The following is a 16,229-nucleotide window of genomic DNA, read 5'->3' as shown; positions in this document are numbered from 1 at the left end:
AATCCAGTGTCTGGACAGCGCCCTACTAGGGAAAGGTCGCTACGCACAGAATCCCCCATATAGACAGACAATACACTGTCATCCTAACTCACAGAGGCTCAAAAACTCCCTGGTTTAGGTTTTGTCTTGGATGTTCAAGGACCCCGTTCGGTGCAGCCGCCCGTGCCGCAAGGAGCTGCGTGGTCAAGCATCCTCTGGGGGGCCTTTTGGCTGCCATTTACAATCAGCTTGACCTGCTTCACAGGGCTGTGGTGATCATAAAATGGGGGGGGGGGTGTGGGGGAGAGAGGGCACCTTGTAAAACCAACCCCAGCTCTGCAGAGGAGAAGTGGCACAGAAGCGTGATGAAGGCTGATCTTTGTTTCATCCACCATACATTTCTCCCCAGGGGCTTCCCATACAGCATCGTAGAATCAGGATACTAGAGCTGGAAGGGGCCATGAAGGCCATCAAGTCCACCCCCTGCTGTCGCAGGACACCAAGTCACACCATCCCACTCAGAGGGCTGACCAGGTTCTTCTTGAATGCCTCCAGTGTGGGAGAGCCCCCCACCTCTCCAGGCGGCTGGACCCACTGTCGTATTGCTCTGACACTGAGGAAGCTCTTCCTGACGCCCAGCCTGAATCTGGGTTGTCGTAACTTGACCTGGTTATTCCGCGTCCTACCCCCTGGCAGCAGCAGCAAGAAGAGATCTTGACCTTCCTCTCTGTGGCAGCCTTTGAGGTACTTCTAGAGGGGTACCGTGTCCCCCCTCAGTCTTCTCTCCTCAAGGCCGAACATGCCCAGTTCTCTCCGTCTCTCCTCACAGGGCAGTGCTTCCAAACCCCACTGAGAGCCAAGCCCGGCTGGGGATCCATGCTTACCCCGTGCATCTCCCTTCCATGTTCTCCTCCTCCTAGAGGGCTGCCTATCAGCCCGCCCCAACCTGCAGCCCACCAGGTGCCTTGTGACTACACCTCCCAGCATCCCCCAGTCAGGGGGCCCTGATCCCTCTGCGCTCGTACCTATCTTGTGGTAGAGTTCTGGCAGCTGCGTCTCCACCTTCTCCCGCTGGAACATGTGGTACTCTGCCTGTTCACACACGGGAGGAATCAGGTTGAACTGCCGGGCCACCGAGTAAGCCTCCTGAGTCGAGGGGAGGAGACAGAAACGGAGAGCGTTCAGGCGAAGGAGGGAGCCTCACGGGGTTCAACTCGTGTGGGACGGGCTGCCCTAAAGCTCACCATAATCTCCATCGCGCTCCAGCGGGAGGTACCCCAGTACATGGCCATGCCCTGGTTGATCACGTACGTCATGGCGCGCACGATCTCTGCGGGCGAGAAGGGGACAGTGAGCGACGACAGGGCAGGGGTCTTTTCCTGTCCTCAAGAGCCTCGCCGCTCGTTTAAAGACCTGCGGCCCTCGGAGCCATTGCAACGGGGAGGAGAGGCAGCTTGACACTGCCCAGACATCTCTTTCGGACGCTGAACCCTGATCAGGCCTGAATCCCTGCCGAGGAGGAGGAGGAGGTGGGAGTTACACTCCAGGGATTGCTCCAGAGCTGCATCATGTACACCAGAAGTGCCGCCAGAAGTTGCTGCGGCAGGCGGCGTGGAAGGAGCTCAGAGGCAGACACATGCCTTACTAAAGGGTTTTTTCCCTCTGCCCTCCTCATCCCTCTTTCTTCATGCGTTGTGGAATTTTCTGTTGCAAGCTGGGACTGCCTTGCTTAACTTATATTTCAGCCAGCCCAAGAGCTGTTCTTTGGCCGAGGAGCGGCACAGTCAGGCCGGCGTCAGACAATACAGGTTTCTACAAGGAACGGTTAGTCCTGCAGGGACCGGCCCCGCTCTCCTCCCTTTCCTTCATACAGAGGTCGTGCTGGGTGGCTCACTGCCTCTGGGACTCAACTGCCCACCACCCTGAAAGAAAGGTGCAGGGTCCCCGAGGATTCGTGTCGCATGTGAGCCCCTGAACAAACTGGCGTTGGCCCGCCTGATGTCCCCTGCTCCCCTGCCCATACACCTCCCCCCGCCCATAGGGGTGTCCTCAGGGGGACATGCCCCTTGGTGACAACACAGACAAGACCCTGGAGCAGCTGTAAGTTAGCGTGGGCATATCTGCACCTTTTAAACAGCGCTAAATGTCTTCCAGGCATTTGCTTTCTCTAAAAAGCCTCAAGGGACCCAAAGCAGGGGCTGGCAAGGTCAAAGCAATCTCAACGAGGTGGAAACCATGCCGTTGGAGGGGGCCGAGCCCTCCCCCAGCCGTGGAACCTGGGCTTGAGGCCCCCGGGGAAGGAAGACCCCCTCCTCCAGGTCACTGGCTCAGTGCGCCAGCCGCTGTCGTCCACCAATTATATTTCCTGGGTAGCCGGAGTTTTCCCTTCTTAACTGTTTTTGTTGATTGTTCTCCTTCGTTCAGAGCCAAGAAATGGATCCAGCCAGGTCTAAATGAAGCACTTCTCGAAAGCAACTTCCCAACACGAGAACCTTTATGGCATTTTGCCTTCCCTCACTTCCCCGCACTGTAAAGCACCTTCCACTGGCAGTTTAAAGGACTTGGGGAAAAATGTGTGTGTGTTGGAAATTCAGGCCCTGCTCCATCAGCACCTGCCCCAGCACCATGGAATTCCCGCTTTTTCCAAGACTCTGCTCCTGAGCCTTCCACTGGGGCGCAATTTGCAGGATCCAGGCAGCAATCTGTAGGTTTTAATTGTGCAGCCAGGATGTTTCCGGATTTTAATTGTATTTTGTACCATGTTTATTTATTTATGTGAGCCGTCCCGAGGCTATAAGCGATGGAACTCTAAATAAATATAAATAAACAGACAACATTGCTGTCCATGTTGTTTTGCTTAAGGAACTGTGCACCCATGGGGTAGCTGTTAAAGGCAGAAGAGCAGCCAGGATGACTTGTTCTGGTTAGGTGGCAGCCCTAAATGCACCTGGCTTTCCACACCTCGCCCACCCTGCCCCACACTAGTAGGATCCACAGCGGGGCCCCTACAGGGCAGTCTGGGACACTCAGGGGGACACGGGGGGGGGGGGGGATTTAGGGGCCAAAGGACACCGTCACCTGGCAGTAAGCCCCACTGGATGCAGTGGGAGTTACTTTTGAGGACACACATAGGGGGCTGCACTTTTCGTCAGTAACACAGAAGGAAAGAATTATGGGATGTGGCAAGGATGTACAAGGATCGCTGCAAAGGGCCACTGTGATGGGGGGAAATGATGGGATTCAGAAGGGGAGGGGAGGGGCTCAGCATGCCTCTCAAGAGCATGCGTGTCTTAGAACCGCCACAGGGCTTTGCTTTCTGCTCCCGAGACGTGTGGATATGCTCAACCATTGCGACGTCAAGCCTGCCTAACCTGGCTCCCCCAGACTACAACACCCATCATTCCCAGAGGGCATCAGGCGGGGAAGGGCTGCCTTCGCCAGAGCTCAACATATCCCTGAGACGGCAGTGTTTGCAGAGCAGGAAACGGCCTCGGAGAGCCACGTAACTTTGGGGCGAGGAAGGAAAGTGTCTCCATCTGCTGAAAAGCCCTACCCAGCATCCTCCAGCCATGGAATGCTGGGAGTTGTAGTTCGACACAGCTGGAGGGCATCAAGTGGCCAAAGGCTGGACTAGAGCCCTTCATACCCTGCAACTATTCTGCCACCTTTCTGACCACCAAGCCCCATACGAGCAGCAGGGCAGGCAGAAATCCTACAGGTAAATCTCCCTTACACAGAAAATGCCAGGCGAATCTTCTTCATAAAGCCACCCACCCATCCCGATCCTTCCAAAGGGAACTGAGCACCTGTCCACAGCTCAGCCTCAACTCTTAGTGTGCATAGAGGCATCTTGGGTTTTGCCTGACCCTCCGTTCTAAACCCCTGAAAGGTATGGCGTTCCAGGTCTCGTGGGCAGAGGATTGGGGGGGGGGGGGGGCAAAGGGGGGGGGGGATTTGGGGCTTGGGGGGGCAGGGGGAATCCGCAATACCTTCCAGCAAGAGCAATCGGAAATTCGGGTCGCATTCTGCAGGAGGGGAAGGAGAGAACCCGTGAGCCGAGGCAGGAATTCTGGAGAAGCACTGGACTGCAAATAAGAGCCCATCTGCCACAGCCCCCTTGGCCAAGTCACAGTCTCTTGCAGCCTTGGCCCACCCACCCCCCCAGCACCTGAAAAGCGGGGCTCACGGAGCTGTCCTCGGAGGATGCCGTGATGGCAGCGCTACAGTCGGGAACGTGGCACATCCAAGGAATGGTGGAACCTGGATTTTCGGAGGGCCGGGGCCTTTCTCATCCGGCCGGGCTGCAGAGCCTTCAGAGCGGGGGCTTGCTATCAGGGTGGGGGGACGGTTGCTTCCCCCAAAGCGGCGAGGGGGAAGCTGGGGGGCAGTGGGGCCTGGAAGGACCCACTCACCTTCCATGGGGCTGTTGGCATCCATCCGGTTGGCAAACACGATGTCGACATAGTCCAGTTGTAGGCGCTGGAGGGAGCCCTTAAGCCCTGGAAAAGGAAAGAGGGAAGGGAAGGGAAAGATGCGTGTGTGTCTTGGGGAGAAAGCACTGCCATGAGCAGCCCCAGAAGTTCGACCGCGCACAGAAAAGGACCCAGAAGAGCCTTCCCCACCCTGGTGCAGTGGGATTCACAGCAGCTTCTGACATTAAAAACGTCGACAGATAAAACATGAAAAGAAACGTACAAAAGCTTAAAATATAACGCCATCAGCCAGAGTATACGAAAGACCGAAATTAAAACAATGAACATCATATTGACCATGATCCCAAAGTCTCAGCTCCCCCACCCTCCGAATAGGGGGAGGCCAGGCCTGGGTCTATGGGGCTCCAGCCCCAAAGCTGGTCCTCAGCTCCTCCTCCTCGCCTGAGGTGTTCACTGGGGCCAGTGGATATCCCCGCTCCCCCAACAGCTTAATTGTTCTGCAAGGGGGCAACTGGCAAGGGAGGCTGCAACTGGGGAGAGAAGGGTTAATTCTCCCCAGCCACATGCTGCAAACATCTCCTGTGGGGCTATGAAGCTTAGGAAACCCTTTCACCCTTGGTTTGGGGTGGATCCCGGGCCGTGTGTGCAACCGAACGGAAGAATCATTTGGATGAGCCGTGAACTGTGAAATTGTAAATGCATCGTGGCCATGATTTCTAAATGTGCGCAGAGGGATTTAAATCAGCATCTGCAGCGTTTACGGAGATATGTATACTCTGGGGCTGACCCTGAATCTTTTAACAGCTCAGCAGGGCCACTGCCCCCAAACCTTCCTTTTGCCATCCCACTGGTAATTCCCTGGCCTTCTGAAATTGTGAGCTCTCCAGACATGATCTCGGCAGCTTTTCCCACCAGCCCCGCCCCCCCCACACACATCCCTCTCAGTCTGCACTGCCCGCCCCCCGCAAGCACCCTGTTTCCTGCTCTCCCACCCTTACCCTCAATTATGTGTTTCCGGGATAAGCCTCTTTCGGTCTCAGCCCTTTGAGGAAAGAACAAGAAGAGAGATGGGGACGTTACGAGGATCGGCCGTTTCCACCCCCACACACATTCCCACAACACCCCAAACTGCAGAGGGGCCACTCTGCTCCCTGTGTCAGGATGACCCCCTTTCCCTAGCACAATCCAGTTCCATGTTCCCCTGCATCCTAGGTGGATATGGGTGGCCACTGAACCCAAATGGAGAGGAAGCCTAAGAGCGTCAGAAAAGTCTGGCCGGCAAAGTCCCAAGAGCTGCCCTTGGCGGTAGACAGCCTCTAATCCACTTTCCCAGCCTCCTTGAAATCACGGGGATAAGAGGCACTATGTTGTTTAAAAATCAAATCGCAGATAATCAAATGATGCCTGGTAGGCGCTGATAGGCCCCTTCCCTTTCCAACAGTCCAATCCCCAAAATTAGTTCAGCTTCACATAAAGGCCAGCCCTTCCTTTCTTTTCCTTTCCAAACTCTGGGCTCAGCTCTTGAATGTGCAGTGCTCCAATCAGTGCAAGAGCACCTCTGTTCCTGTGCAGAGAGCATTCCCCTTGCCACCACCTACTCACAAACTAAGTTCCCAACACGTATAGTTCAAAGCTCCCGCAACAAGCAGCTTCCCCATCATTTCTCTGCTTCCTCGGGGTACTTACTGTCCTCCCCAGTAAATTTTTGTGGTCACGACGTAGCTGGAACGCCTGAGAAACAGAGGCGGAGGAGAGAGAGCATGGAAAGTCACGCAGCCGAAGACGACTTAGGCTGAGTAAACCAGAGTAAAGGTAGGGATTGAACCCCACTCGGGGCATGTGGGCTGTTTACCTCCATCCTTTGCTCTTCAGGATATTTCCCAAGGTTTTTTCTGCTCTGAAGAAGAAAAACAAGGAAAAGCATTAAGCAGAAGTCAGCTCTATTGACTTTATTATTGAAGGAGAAGGAAGATGCTAATTTCTATCAAACTTGGGACTTTTTAATTATTGGCTAGAGAAATGGGACTTCGCATAGATTTAAATATGTTTTTAAAGTTTTCATAAATGGAAAAAGAAGGATGTGGGGGCTGACTCAGCGGGCTCGATGTTTTTGATGGTGGATGTTCTTTGTAGTTTTCTTTTTGTTTTTTTAGGATTATAATTTCAGATAAGACTTATTTAAAAAAAAATCGGAAGTCAGCTCTGATGGATTCATCGGTGATTACTCCGGATCTGTGGCTGTGGGGCTCAGATCAAGGAAAAATGTCAAATGGGGTGAATACCCCCACTGCAAAATAGCTTCCAACAGGCACCCGAACCAAGCAAGTGCTCCTTCGCTTGCGGGGTGCAAAGATTTTGCCTTATCTTCTAGCAATGAAGACCACACGCAACTGACTGGGGACAGGATTCGGCTCCGTCAATGTCAAACGGGACTTTTTGACTTGGCTTGTGATACCGACAGGCCTCGACACTGGCTGGTTTTGCTGTCGTTTTCACCCTTCTGCCTTTTACCGGGAGAACATTTTGATCTGTTCCTGACCTGAAAACTCGCCTTGCTCTGGCAAAAGAACTTGAGTGTGAAATTTCGGAATGAGAAGGTGCTGCTTTTTGTCCAGGACTCAACAAAGAGCAAAATTTTCTCTCCTGCGACAGGTATTAAATTAACACAGCAAAGCCCGGCAGCTAATTATCACCAGCTCTGGCGTTACTGAACAATCACGGCGTTTATCTCGTCTGCATCTGAGCTTTGGAGAGAAATGCCACATTTCTCGCTTTTCCTGGCTATTTGGCCCCGATCTTCTCTTCCTCCAGCCCCTTCTGCACCCACACGCTCCTGCCGGGTGGGGTTAACACCCCACAGACCTGAGGAAGCGGCCCCTCTTCCCCACAAGAAATCCACTCCCCTGTGTTTTTGCCACTTTGGACAAATGCAGTTCGCGCTCCAACCCGCAATGCGGAACAACTCCCCGGTCCACATCCGAGGAAGGCAGCGTGTGGTCCCCGGGGCGATTAGGGCATTTTGCACCCCGACCCGCTACCCTGTCTCGGCCCCCTCGGGGGTCTCTCTGCCATGGCTTGAGGGTTGCCGTCACACGGCATCCTAGATCGGCAGAAGCCCCATATCTGGCAGGCACGCAGATCCGCACACCAGCCGGCCTGCCCTCCCTGGCCCGCAGGGACACCACTCCCCCTGGAGGCCTGCTCTCTTGGCCCAGCACCCCCCGTCCCCGCGCATCACACTGCGACAGAGAGCATCTTCACTTCTCCCCGCTCCACCTTCCCTCAAGCCAGCCAGCCCGCAATCTGTCCTGACAGAATCATGTCATGAGGCTTTAATCGCTGCGTCCTGAAGAGCCCCGGGAGAGGGAACGTGGGCCAGCAGGGGCCCGGGGCGGTGGGCTCAGGAGAGAAGCAACGGCAGAGGAAGACGTGAAGCCAGGCAGATCATCCCCAGCAGGGCTCAAAGCCCAGGGGAAAGCGCACGCAGTAGTGAAGACAAGAGGGGCTTTGTGCATGGGAAAAGTGCAGGTATCCAGGCTTAGGAAGGAAGGACGACAGTGACACCTGTAAGAGCTCCTGGTGGGGGTCAGCTGTTGGGGACGATGGGTTGGTGGGGCAGCTGGAATGCAGCCGTGGGGAGCCGGGGTCCACGCCAGAGGGCTGCATTCCAGGGGAAAGCAGGACCCCAGATAAATGGAGCAGGGCAGAAATGGGCAAACTTTCGTATCAATTTCCTTTTCCTAGTAACTAAGCCTTAGAAGAATTTCAGCCTTTTTAGGACGGGAGGAAACTGAGCAAAAGCTGGGAAGCCATTGACCAGCCGTTGGGGGACAGAAGTGTGGCCCACCTGGGGAATCCCAGATTTGGCCCCGGACTGAGGTTTTCGTACCCTGATGCAGTGGGAGAACGGGGACAGAAGTCAACTTCTGCATCCCCACATAGCCCAGGCAGCCCTGTACTGCCAGCTGTACGACAGGCAGTATTCAAAAGATGCAGCCCCCACTCAGCAAGGAGATGCAGTGAAGAGAGGCGCTGCACCTGTTGAATTTCTCCTCCAACTGCTCCCCTTTCTAGGAATGGAGTTGCGGATGCAATGGGGGGACATACTTGCCAGAAGCGTAGACCTCGGCCGTGTCAAAGAGGTTGACCCCGTTCTCATAAGCGATGGTGAGCACGTTCTCCGCCGTCTGGGTGGAGAGAGAGCACAGGCCGTTCAGGGGCTGGGGGGGGGGTTGCTCACCTTCCCCCTGTCCTCACTGGGAGCCACATGGAGAGAAATGAAGCAAAAGCAGCTTTGCCTTGCACAGAGACAGGAAGAGCTCCACCCTCTTCGCTTCTGGAATCCCCATCTCTGGTCTGATGCCAGTTTCCTGGTTCCTTCCCCAAGAGGAATCTGTGCCTTGGTGAGGCACCTTTTAGGCACCGAATTTGTGAGTTACTTGAGGCACCGCCGTTCTCCATAGTCGGTTCAGTTTTGCATACCACTGGTCCCCAACAGCCTTCTACAACTTCATGCCTTCCAGATGTACATCAACTCCCATCATCCTCAGCCAGAATGTCCAGGGGTCAGGAATGCTGGGGTGGTGGCCCAAAACATCTGGAGAGCACCAGGCTGGGGAAGGCTCGCTCATATGGAGACGTAATGCCTTTCGCCTTCGCAACAACCCTGCGAGGTAGGCAAGCCCGTGGCTGCCCCAAGTGAACTTCACAGCTGAGCTCTCCTGTGGCCCCGCCTGACACTCGACCCCAGCGCCACACGGACCCCTCGTCCCCTCTTGGTGTGGCAAACGCTATGTGGCTGTCACGCACGAGAAGGGGCTGGAACCCCGGCCAGCCCCTGATACAGACTCCGAGGGCTTGCGTGGGCTGTGGCCCTGCTCCAGGCGCCCAGGGGAGAGGGACCTGAGCTTAGCGATCGCCCCACAATGAGACCCCCGGGGCTCGAGGGGGCAAGAGGGCCAGGGCACGTACACGGACGCGGCATTTGGAGACCAGAGGGGCCTTCGGCGAGGAAGAGAGAGCGGTGGGCTGGCACTTACCTCGTCGGAGATTTGGGACCCAAATGTCACCCAGGTACCTGCGGGGGAGAGAGCACACCTTGAGACGAGGCCATGGCGATGCACTCGACCCAGCGGCGCTCCAGGGACACTGGGATGGGCCCCATCCCGACTGGGGCGGCTACCGGCCATGGGCAGCTCTGGGCATGCGCAAAATACCCCTCCTGCAGCGCCAGTCCCCCCTCGATGCCCCGCCTTCCTCCCGCCGTCCCCACATGGTTTTTCTTCCGGAGACTCACCGAGGCCGAGGCACGAAACACGGAGGCCCGATTTGCCAAGATTCCTGAGGAGAGAGAAAAGGCAAGAGGCAAAACCGGATTGCATTGGTGCAGGGCCCTCTGAACGCACGGGCCGGATGGGCCCATACTAATCTGTGTATGTTAACCCTTGGAAAATGGGAAAACTTCCAAAATTAACAGTCGTCGTCATAGGGGTCCAGGACACTGCTTTGCCCGGGGCCCATCGTGCTGTTCAGGCGGCCCTGCACCGGTGGGCACTCCAGAATGTCGGGGGACCGCAGCCACCAAGACCCAAGGGCTGCGCCCCGCCACATGCTGCTTGGGGCAGGAAACAGCCAGGGGCGCGGCCTTTCCCCCAGGGGCCTTCGCCTCGGTGACCGAGAGGCAGTGCCGCAAGGGTGCAGAACCCCCGCCTGCCCGCTGGCCAGAGAACCTCACGGGCCGCATCCAGAGGTGGGAGGGGCCAAGGCAAAGGGGCGGGGCCAGAAGAGCAGCAGTGCCGGTGTGCTGTGGCTTCCGGAGGCGATTCGAGGCATGTGGGACGCGGCCTTTTCCTGCCTCCGCTCGCCTCGCACCCTGCATCTCGAGGCGGAGCCCTGGGAAGGACACGCTAGCCTTTTGGGCTGGGAAGGCAGGACTGGAGCCAGAAGCCAGCGAAGGCCTGGTGGCTGAGGAAACCCGTGGGGCTGGAGGACAGGAGAGCACCCCAGAGGGGAAGATTTGGGCCCCAGGATGGTGGATGGAGCCTCCGGGGCTTTGCAGCACAGCCGGGAGCCTCTGCCGTTCAGCCAAGAAAATGGCTTCATTTTACCCTGTGCCGCAGAAACAGAGCTGGAGCACGGGGTGAGCGGAGCCGCGCTTCCCCGGGGGCCTCTTCCTGCAACCTCGGGTGCTTGGATTTGCGTGCTCAAGCCCCCAGCCGGCTTGTGCTGGCCACAGGGGAGGCCCACACTTCAGCCACAGCGGCCGAGCCTGGAGCCACCACTTCTGGAGTCCCAAGAATGCCCCACCAAACCTGTCAGGGGGTTTGAACCCCCGAGTCAACACAGCCAGGACTTCTGGGTCCTCTCTTGAACACCCGCCCTTCCCATGCAACTGGGGCGCCCTTGGAGGCGTCCGTCTCCCTCCCGGGGCCTCACTCCCCCCCAACCCCGTGCTCATTAGCGCTGCTGCCCGCCCAGCGCGTGGCTCGCGGTTTCATTAGAGTGCGGCCTGCGCTGTGAGCAGGATGGTGATAAAAATAGAAGGCAGGCAGAAACGGGGTCAGTGCTGCCGATGACGGGGAACTTCTGCAACTGAGATAATGGGGCGAGGAAGATGGGGGGGGGCTTTGGAGCAAAGCAGGGTGGGGGGCTGGGAGAGAGAGGAGAGCCATTTCTGAAGCGGCGTCTTTCGGCCACCTCTGCGGCAGTTCTGGGACGGAACCAAAAGCCCCCGAGCCACTTCCTTGCACACGCATCCACGGCAGATGATGGGAAACGATTCCCAAACCACCAGCGCTCCATCCCAGAATACGTGAACAAACGCAACTGGTGGGGCCACTGAGCACGTGCGAAGTGCGCTTCCTTCCGTGCTGAGGCGGCCAGAACATACCCTGTTGCCACACATGGAAGGCTGGGTTTTCCGCACCCTCAACATCACCCTTGTTTTAAATGGTTGTTTAGTCGCAAAGTCGTGCCCGACCCTTCATGACTCCGTGGATGACATTCCTCCAGGCTCTCCTGTCCTTCCCCATCCCTCGGAGTCCACCCAAGCCCACACCCACTGCCCCAGAGACCCCATCCAGCCACCTCAACCTCCATCATCCCCTTTTGCCCTCAACTGTTCCCAGCATCAGGCTCTTCTCCAGGGAGTCCTTCCTTCTCATTAGGTGGCCAAAGCATTCGAGCTTCACCTTCAGCACCTGGCCATCTAAAGAGCAGTCAGGGTTGATCTCCTCTAAGACTGACTGGTTTGACCTCTTCACGGTTCGCGGGAGGGACTCTCAGAAGTCTTCTCCAGCACCACGATTCAAAGGTCTCAATTGTTTTAAATAAAATGTAACTAAATCCACCAAACTTTCTCCAGAAAAGGACCTTCAGCGCCCCAATTCTGTTCTGCCTTCTTCCCTAAAGGCCTTCCCACCTCAGTCTGACCTCTCAGGGGAAGATTTCTGGCCCAAAAGTCAGGTAAGGACTGTAGGGAGGAGTTCACACCTCACCTGTGCCGGAAGCATCCCTCAGGTGCCTGGGGCGAGCTGTGCCCTGTCCAAGCCGAACCTGTTTCGCAGGCTTGTTGTGAAGATAAAACCAGGTGAGTGGAGGGGAGAGGAGCAGATGCTCGGTTCCGCGCCAGAAGTGCAGGTTAAAAAGGTGAACAGCAGCTAAGCCAGTGGCTTCTGCGTGCATTCACATAACCAGCTTTCCGGCAGAGAAGCAAAGGAAAGTTCCTTATGCTGCAGCTTAAGGAACTGACTTAAATTCCACGAACGTTTTAAAATTAAGACACCTTTGAGGAGCGCTTCTGATGTGGAGCTCTGCACCAGAAAGGACGGCTCATCTGCTTCCTTTCTGTGCATCCAACCCCTTTATAAAGCACAGGAGCAGAACGAGGGTGGCAGTTTTGGGGTGCAGATGGGCGAGAGAGAGCGAGGCAGGTCTACCCACTGTGCCACCAGGTGATATGAGTCACTGTCCCGCGAGCACCAGCTGCTGCTTTGATATGGGTCACGACCTGGCCTCATAATTAAACCATGGGGCATGAGCAAAACAGGCAGAGGTGGAAGAGGGGCCAGAAACACAATCTCTGCCCCCCCCACATCCCAACCTAGCTTCAGTGGCCCAAAACAATATCACCCAATCAGCAGCAATCTTCAATTAAAAATTATGGGATGCGGATCCTCTTCCTGAACCCATCGTAGAAACAGAGCGAGTCAGAAGGGGCCTCCCGGGCCATCTAGTCTGACCCCCGGCTCCAGCTGGCTCTGCTCACGACATGCCCACCATGTGCATGTCCAGCCTGTCCTTGAACACCCTCACTGATGGGGCTTCAGCCACCACCCATGGAAGCCTTTCCATGCCTAACCGTCAGGAAGGACTTCTTGGCTTCCAAACCGAAACCTTGGTTCCCTGAGCTGTGCTCCATTGGAACACATCCTGCCCTCCACTGCAGGGGGGAAAGGTCATGACCCACCTCTGCATGGCACCCCCTCACGTACCAGCATGTCGCGAACAGGTCCCCTCAGAGTCTCCTCCTCTCAAGGCTGAAAAGACCCAGCTCCCTCAGCCTCTCTTCCTATGGCTTCCCCTGCAAACCGGCCACCAACCTTGTGGCCCTTCGCTGCACTGACTCCAACCTGGCTGTATCCCTCTTGTAACGAGGGACCCAGAACTGGACGCAATACTCCAGCTGCGGGCGCGCCAGAGTCCTTTAGAGTGGCAGGAATACCGTGGATCTTAATGCCGGAAGCCTCCCCAGCTTAACTCCCTCCCGCAGGCCCCCTCTGGCAGGGCTGCCCAGCGAAATTTCCCCGCAGCCTCCTGCCAACTCAACCCAACTGCCCCAAGCAGTCTGAACCCTCAGCAGGAAATGGGTTGCAAAAGGAATTGACCGAGGCCGTCAGTTATGGGGTGCAGTTGAAGGAAACACAGCTTGCACAAGGAAATGTCTTGCTCGCACAAGAACACGTCTCTCTGGAGTCATGCTCCTATTTAATTAGGATTTTTTTGCAAATTCTGCAGGTTCTGTCTGAGCTGGGCTGGGAGGGCTGTTTCCCACCCCATCCACCTTTGCACACAGTAGGGGAACATGATGGGACTGCAACATCACAGTCACAGCGGCTGCTGGAAAAGACACCTAAATTCTGGGAAGTCTGCCTATGGAAAGCCGTTGGTCGTGACAACTTGATGGGGCACAAAAGCACTCTGCACATGCTCAGGGGTCTCCACTGGCAAGGAGGTTTGGTGCCTCCCAGCACCAAGTGAGCCCCGCTCTAACGGGGCACTGCCCCACCAGCCTGACGCAGTAACTTGGATGGCCGTTTCATTTCCAGCATTCAAGGACTGGTGTGGCGTGAGGCCCGTATGCTGGTGCAGGAATTGTCGAGGGACGGGGCACTGAGTCTTTGCATGTCCGATTCTCCCCACACCACCCCTCTGGGGGGGAAAAAGACATTTCCTCAGAATATGGTTTTGAAGGGATGTAAACGTCGCGCACCAGCCGTGCATTCGGAAGATCGCGTTCCTCTACACTGTGATGATTAAGGAGGTCAGAAAACATCTGGAGCCGACCCACAGCCCAGCGGCTGGATCTGTCCTTACACTTTGGGCGGCCTTCTTCTGCCAGGCTGGGTGACCTTCCCCTGCCCCCCAGGTCTCCCCACACCTTGCCCTGGGCAGCCCCCTGCTTCCCTTTCAACATCCCACAAAACCCAACCTGGCCCTCCCGCAGAGAGCTTGCGGCCTCCCGCCGTGAACTGAACTGTGTGGTCAGGCAGCGGTGCCGGCCGGGCCGGGCGAGGGAACCTGAGCCGGAGGAGACGCAGAGCAGCAACTGAGATCTGCGGGGCGGTTTGGAGGCCGGCCAGCTCCAGCAACAATCCCACTCGCGTGCACCAGGGGAATCGCGCCCGGCAGCCCTGGCCGCCCGCCCAGCCCACAGCACTCCGACTCACCGGACTTCTCCCACAAGGTCTCATGTGCTGGCTCCGTGCCCCTTCCCCCCCCCCGGAATCCCCCCCACCCCAGGAACCCCTGGCCCCCTTGCCTCCTCCCCCCGCCCGGGTTTTACGCATCTGACCGTGCACGGGCTGGCAGAGGAGCCAGGATCCGGGCCCCGCAGCGGCCCCTTCCCAGCAGCCCTCCTGGGCCCTGCAGCCCTTCCCACGTGCGGGAGGATTCCCACATGCGAGCCCCAACCCACACTAGCACGCAGGCGTGGAGACCCATGTTGCGCATTTGCGGGTCCCCACACTGCCCAACAGTGGATGCTTTCTTCGGAGCAACACTCGCGCCGCAACACCACGGACAGGGACAGGCCCGTTGGAGGGGGCCGGCATCCTCCCTCTCCGTGAAGCCCGGGGTGCAGGCTCACTTCCCCGTGAGGTCTGGAGGCCCCGCTGCTCCCTGGCTTTTCGAGTCCCCCCCCCCCCGCCCCGGCCGTGCTCCACCTCTCCCCAGTTGCTCGGTCGAAATCCACATTCCCTTTCAAAGAACTTGCGGGTCCCGCAGGCTTCGCCCCACCCAAGGGACGCAGGATCCGAGCACCACAGGCCCGCCTGCCCCAGACTCTGCCCCCTCACGTTCCCCTCCGGACTTTCGGGTTGGCAGCATCGATCCAACTTGAGCTGAAATGCGGGCTACGAAGTTGGAGGGTTGCACAGCCTCAAAGGCGGGTGCGGGAAGGCAGGCGAGCGTGCATGCCCCCGGGGGTTGAGTTGGGGGGGGGGGTCCCTGGGACCCTGTAGCAGCCCGTGTGCAAAACAGGCTGCCTGAGACCCCCCCAGAAGTACTTCCGTAGATGTTCCACCTTCCCCCAGCTTTGGGGTCCCGGGAAAGCTTTTCTTCCCTGCCATCCACGAGCACCCCATGCCGCAGCATCGCCCCACGGCCCCCAGCGCTTGGGCGAGAACCTGAGTCCTGCTTTCCACCGTGCGGGGGGGGGGGGATCGCGGGAGGGGGCCCTCTTCGCTCTGCCCCTCGCCGCAGTCGAGCGCTGGGCTGCCTCCCCCGCGGCTCCCCTTCTCCCGCTGCCCTCCGCGGGCTGCCCCTCCGGCACCCTGCGCCTCCGCAGGGGTCCCTGGACCGGCTCCTCCGAGCTTTCCCAAAGCGCAGGACGAGCCAAACGCGGCGCTCGCATCCCCCCCCCCCCCGTCCAAAGGCATCTGGAGCCAGGCCCCCCGAGACGGGTCCAGCCTGCCGCTTGCGAAGCAGAGCCTGCCCCCCCCCCCGCTTCCAGCACGAGGCAACCTGCTTTCTGCACCCCCACTTCTCCCGTCCCACCCACGCCAGCCCTCCCGGGCCCCGGAATGGGACTCCTTCCTACGGCTGTGCCCCACCCGCTCGGGCGCCCATTCCCGCGCCGGCCCCCTAACCCCGCGCCCCCGCAGCTTCAGCCTCTGAGCCTCCTTTAGGCCGCACGCCAGACACCTCCGCCGCTCGTTCTGCCCCAGGCGCCCCCCGAGGACCCCCCCGCCCCTGTAGCGCCCCGCGCCGGCGCCCCCCCACTGGCCCGCGCCGCGCCAAGCGGGCCCCAACCCGCGCCCCCCTGCCGCAGCCCCCCAGGCGACGGCCGCCCCCCGCCCCCTACCTGTAGTTCATGCCGGTGGAGCGGCCGGTGGACTCCCGCAGGAGGAAGGCGATGTGCGGCAGGTTCTGCCCGGGCGCCCGGAGCCCCATGCCCAGCCGGGGGCCCTTGCCGGGGGGCTGGTAGCCCCCGTTGCCCTGCCCCCCCGCGCCCTGGCCCCGGCCCCCCCCGCCGCACAGCCGGTCGTCGCTGCTGCGGCTCCGCAGGTTCTGCTCCGTGCAAGCGATGGACACCTGCAT

General features: G+C 58.3%; 1 protein-coding gene across 2 annotated transcripts in view; it reads right to left on the bottom strand.

Moving 5' to 3' along the window:
* The window catches only part of KCNAB3 (potassium voltage-gated channel subfamily A regulatory beta subunit 3), a 19,208-nt gene extending 2,979 nt beyond the window's left edge, over nucleotides 1-16,229 (bottom strand). The window contains exons 1-10 of one of the 2 annotated variants that reach the window (XM_044417266.1): nucleotides 15,994-16,229; nucleotides 9,709-9,752; nucleotides 9,452-9,489; nucleotides 8,520-8,599; nucleotides 6,265-6,309; nucleotides 6,099-6,143; nucleotides 5,411-5,454; nucleotides 4,392-4,478; nucleotides 1,224-1,309; nucleotides 1,005-1,125 (exon numbers count right to left, since the gene is read on the bottom strand). In XM_044417266.1, coding sequence (XP_044273201.1) covers nucleotides 1,005-1,125; nucleotides 1,224-1,309; nucleotides 4,392-4,478; nucleotides 5,411-5,454; nucleotides 6,099-6,143; nucleotides 6,265-6,309; nucleotides 8,520-8,599; nucleotides 9,452-9,489; nucleotides 9,709-9,752; nucleotides 15,994-16,229 — 826 coding nt within the window. The remainder of the gene's footprint in view (nucleotides 1-1,004; nucleotides 1,126-1,223; nucleotides 1,310-4,391; nucleotides 4,479-5,410; nucleotides 5,455-6,098; nucleotides 6,144-6,264; nucleotides 6,310-8,519; nucleotides 8,600-9,451; nucleotides 9,490-9,708; nucleotides 9,753-15,993) is intronic. The other variant, XM_044417267.1, reaches the window with a different exon arrangement.

This window comes from Varanus komodoensis, unplaced genomic scaffold (assembly GCF_004798865.1).
Source record: "Varanus komodoensis strain SLA01 unplaced genomic scaffold, ASM479886v1 scaffold87, whole genome shotgun sequence".
NCBI lineage: Eukaryota > Metazoa > Chordata > Lepidosauria > Squamata > Varanidae > Varanus > Varanus komodoensis.
Note: the sequence above shows the minus strand (reverse complement) of the source record. Positions and strands in the feature narration are given on the sequence as shown.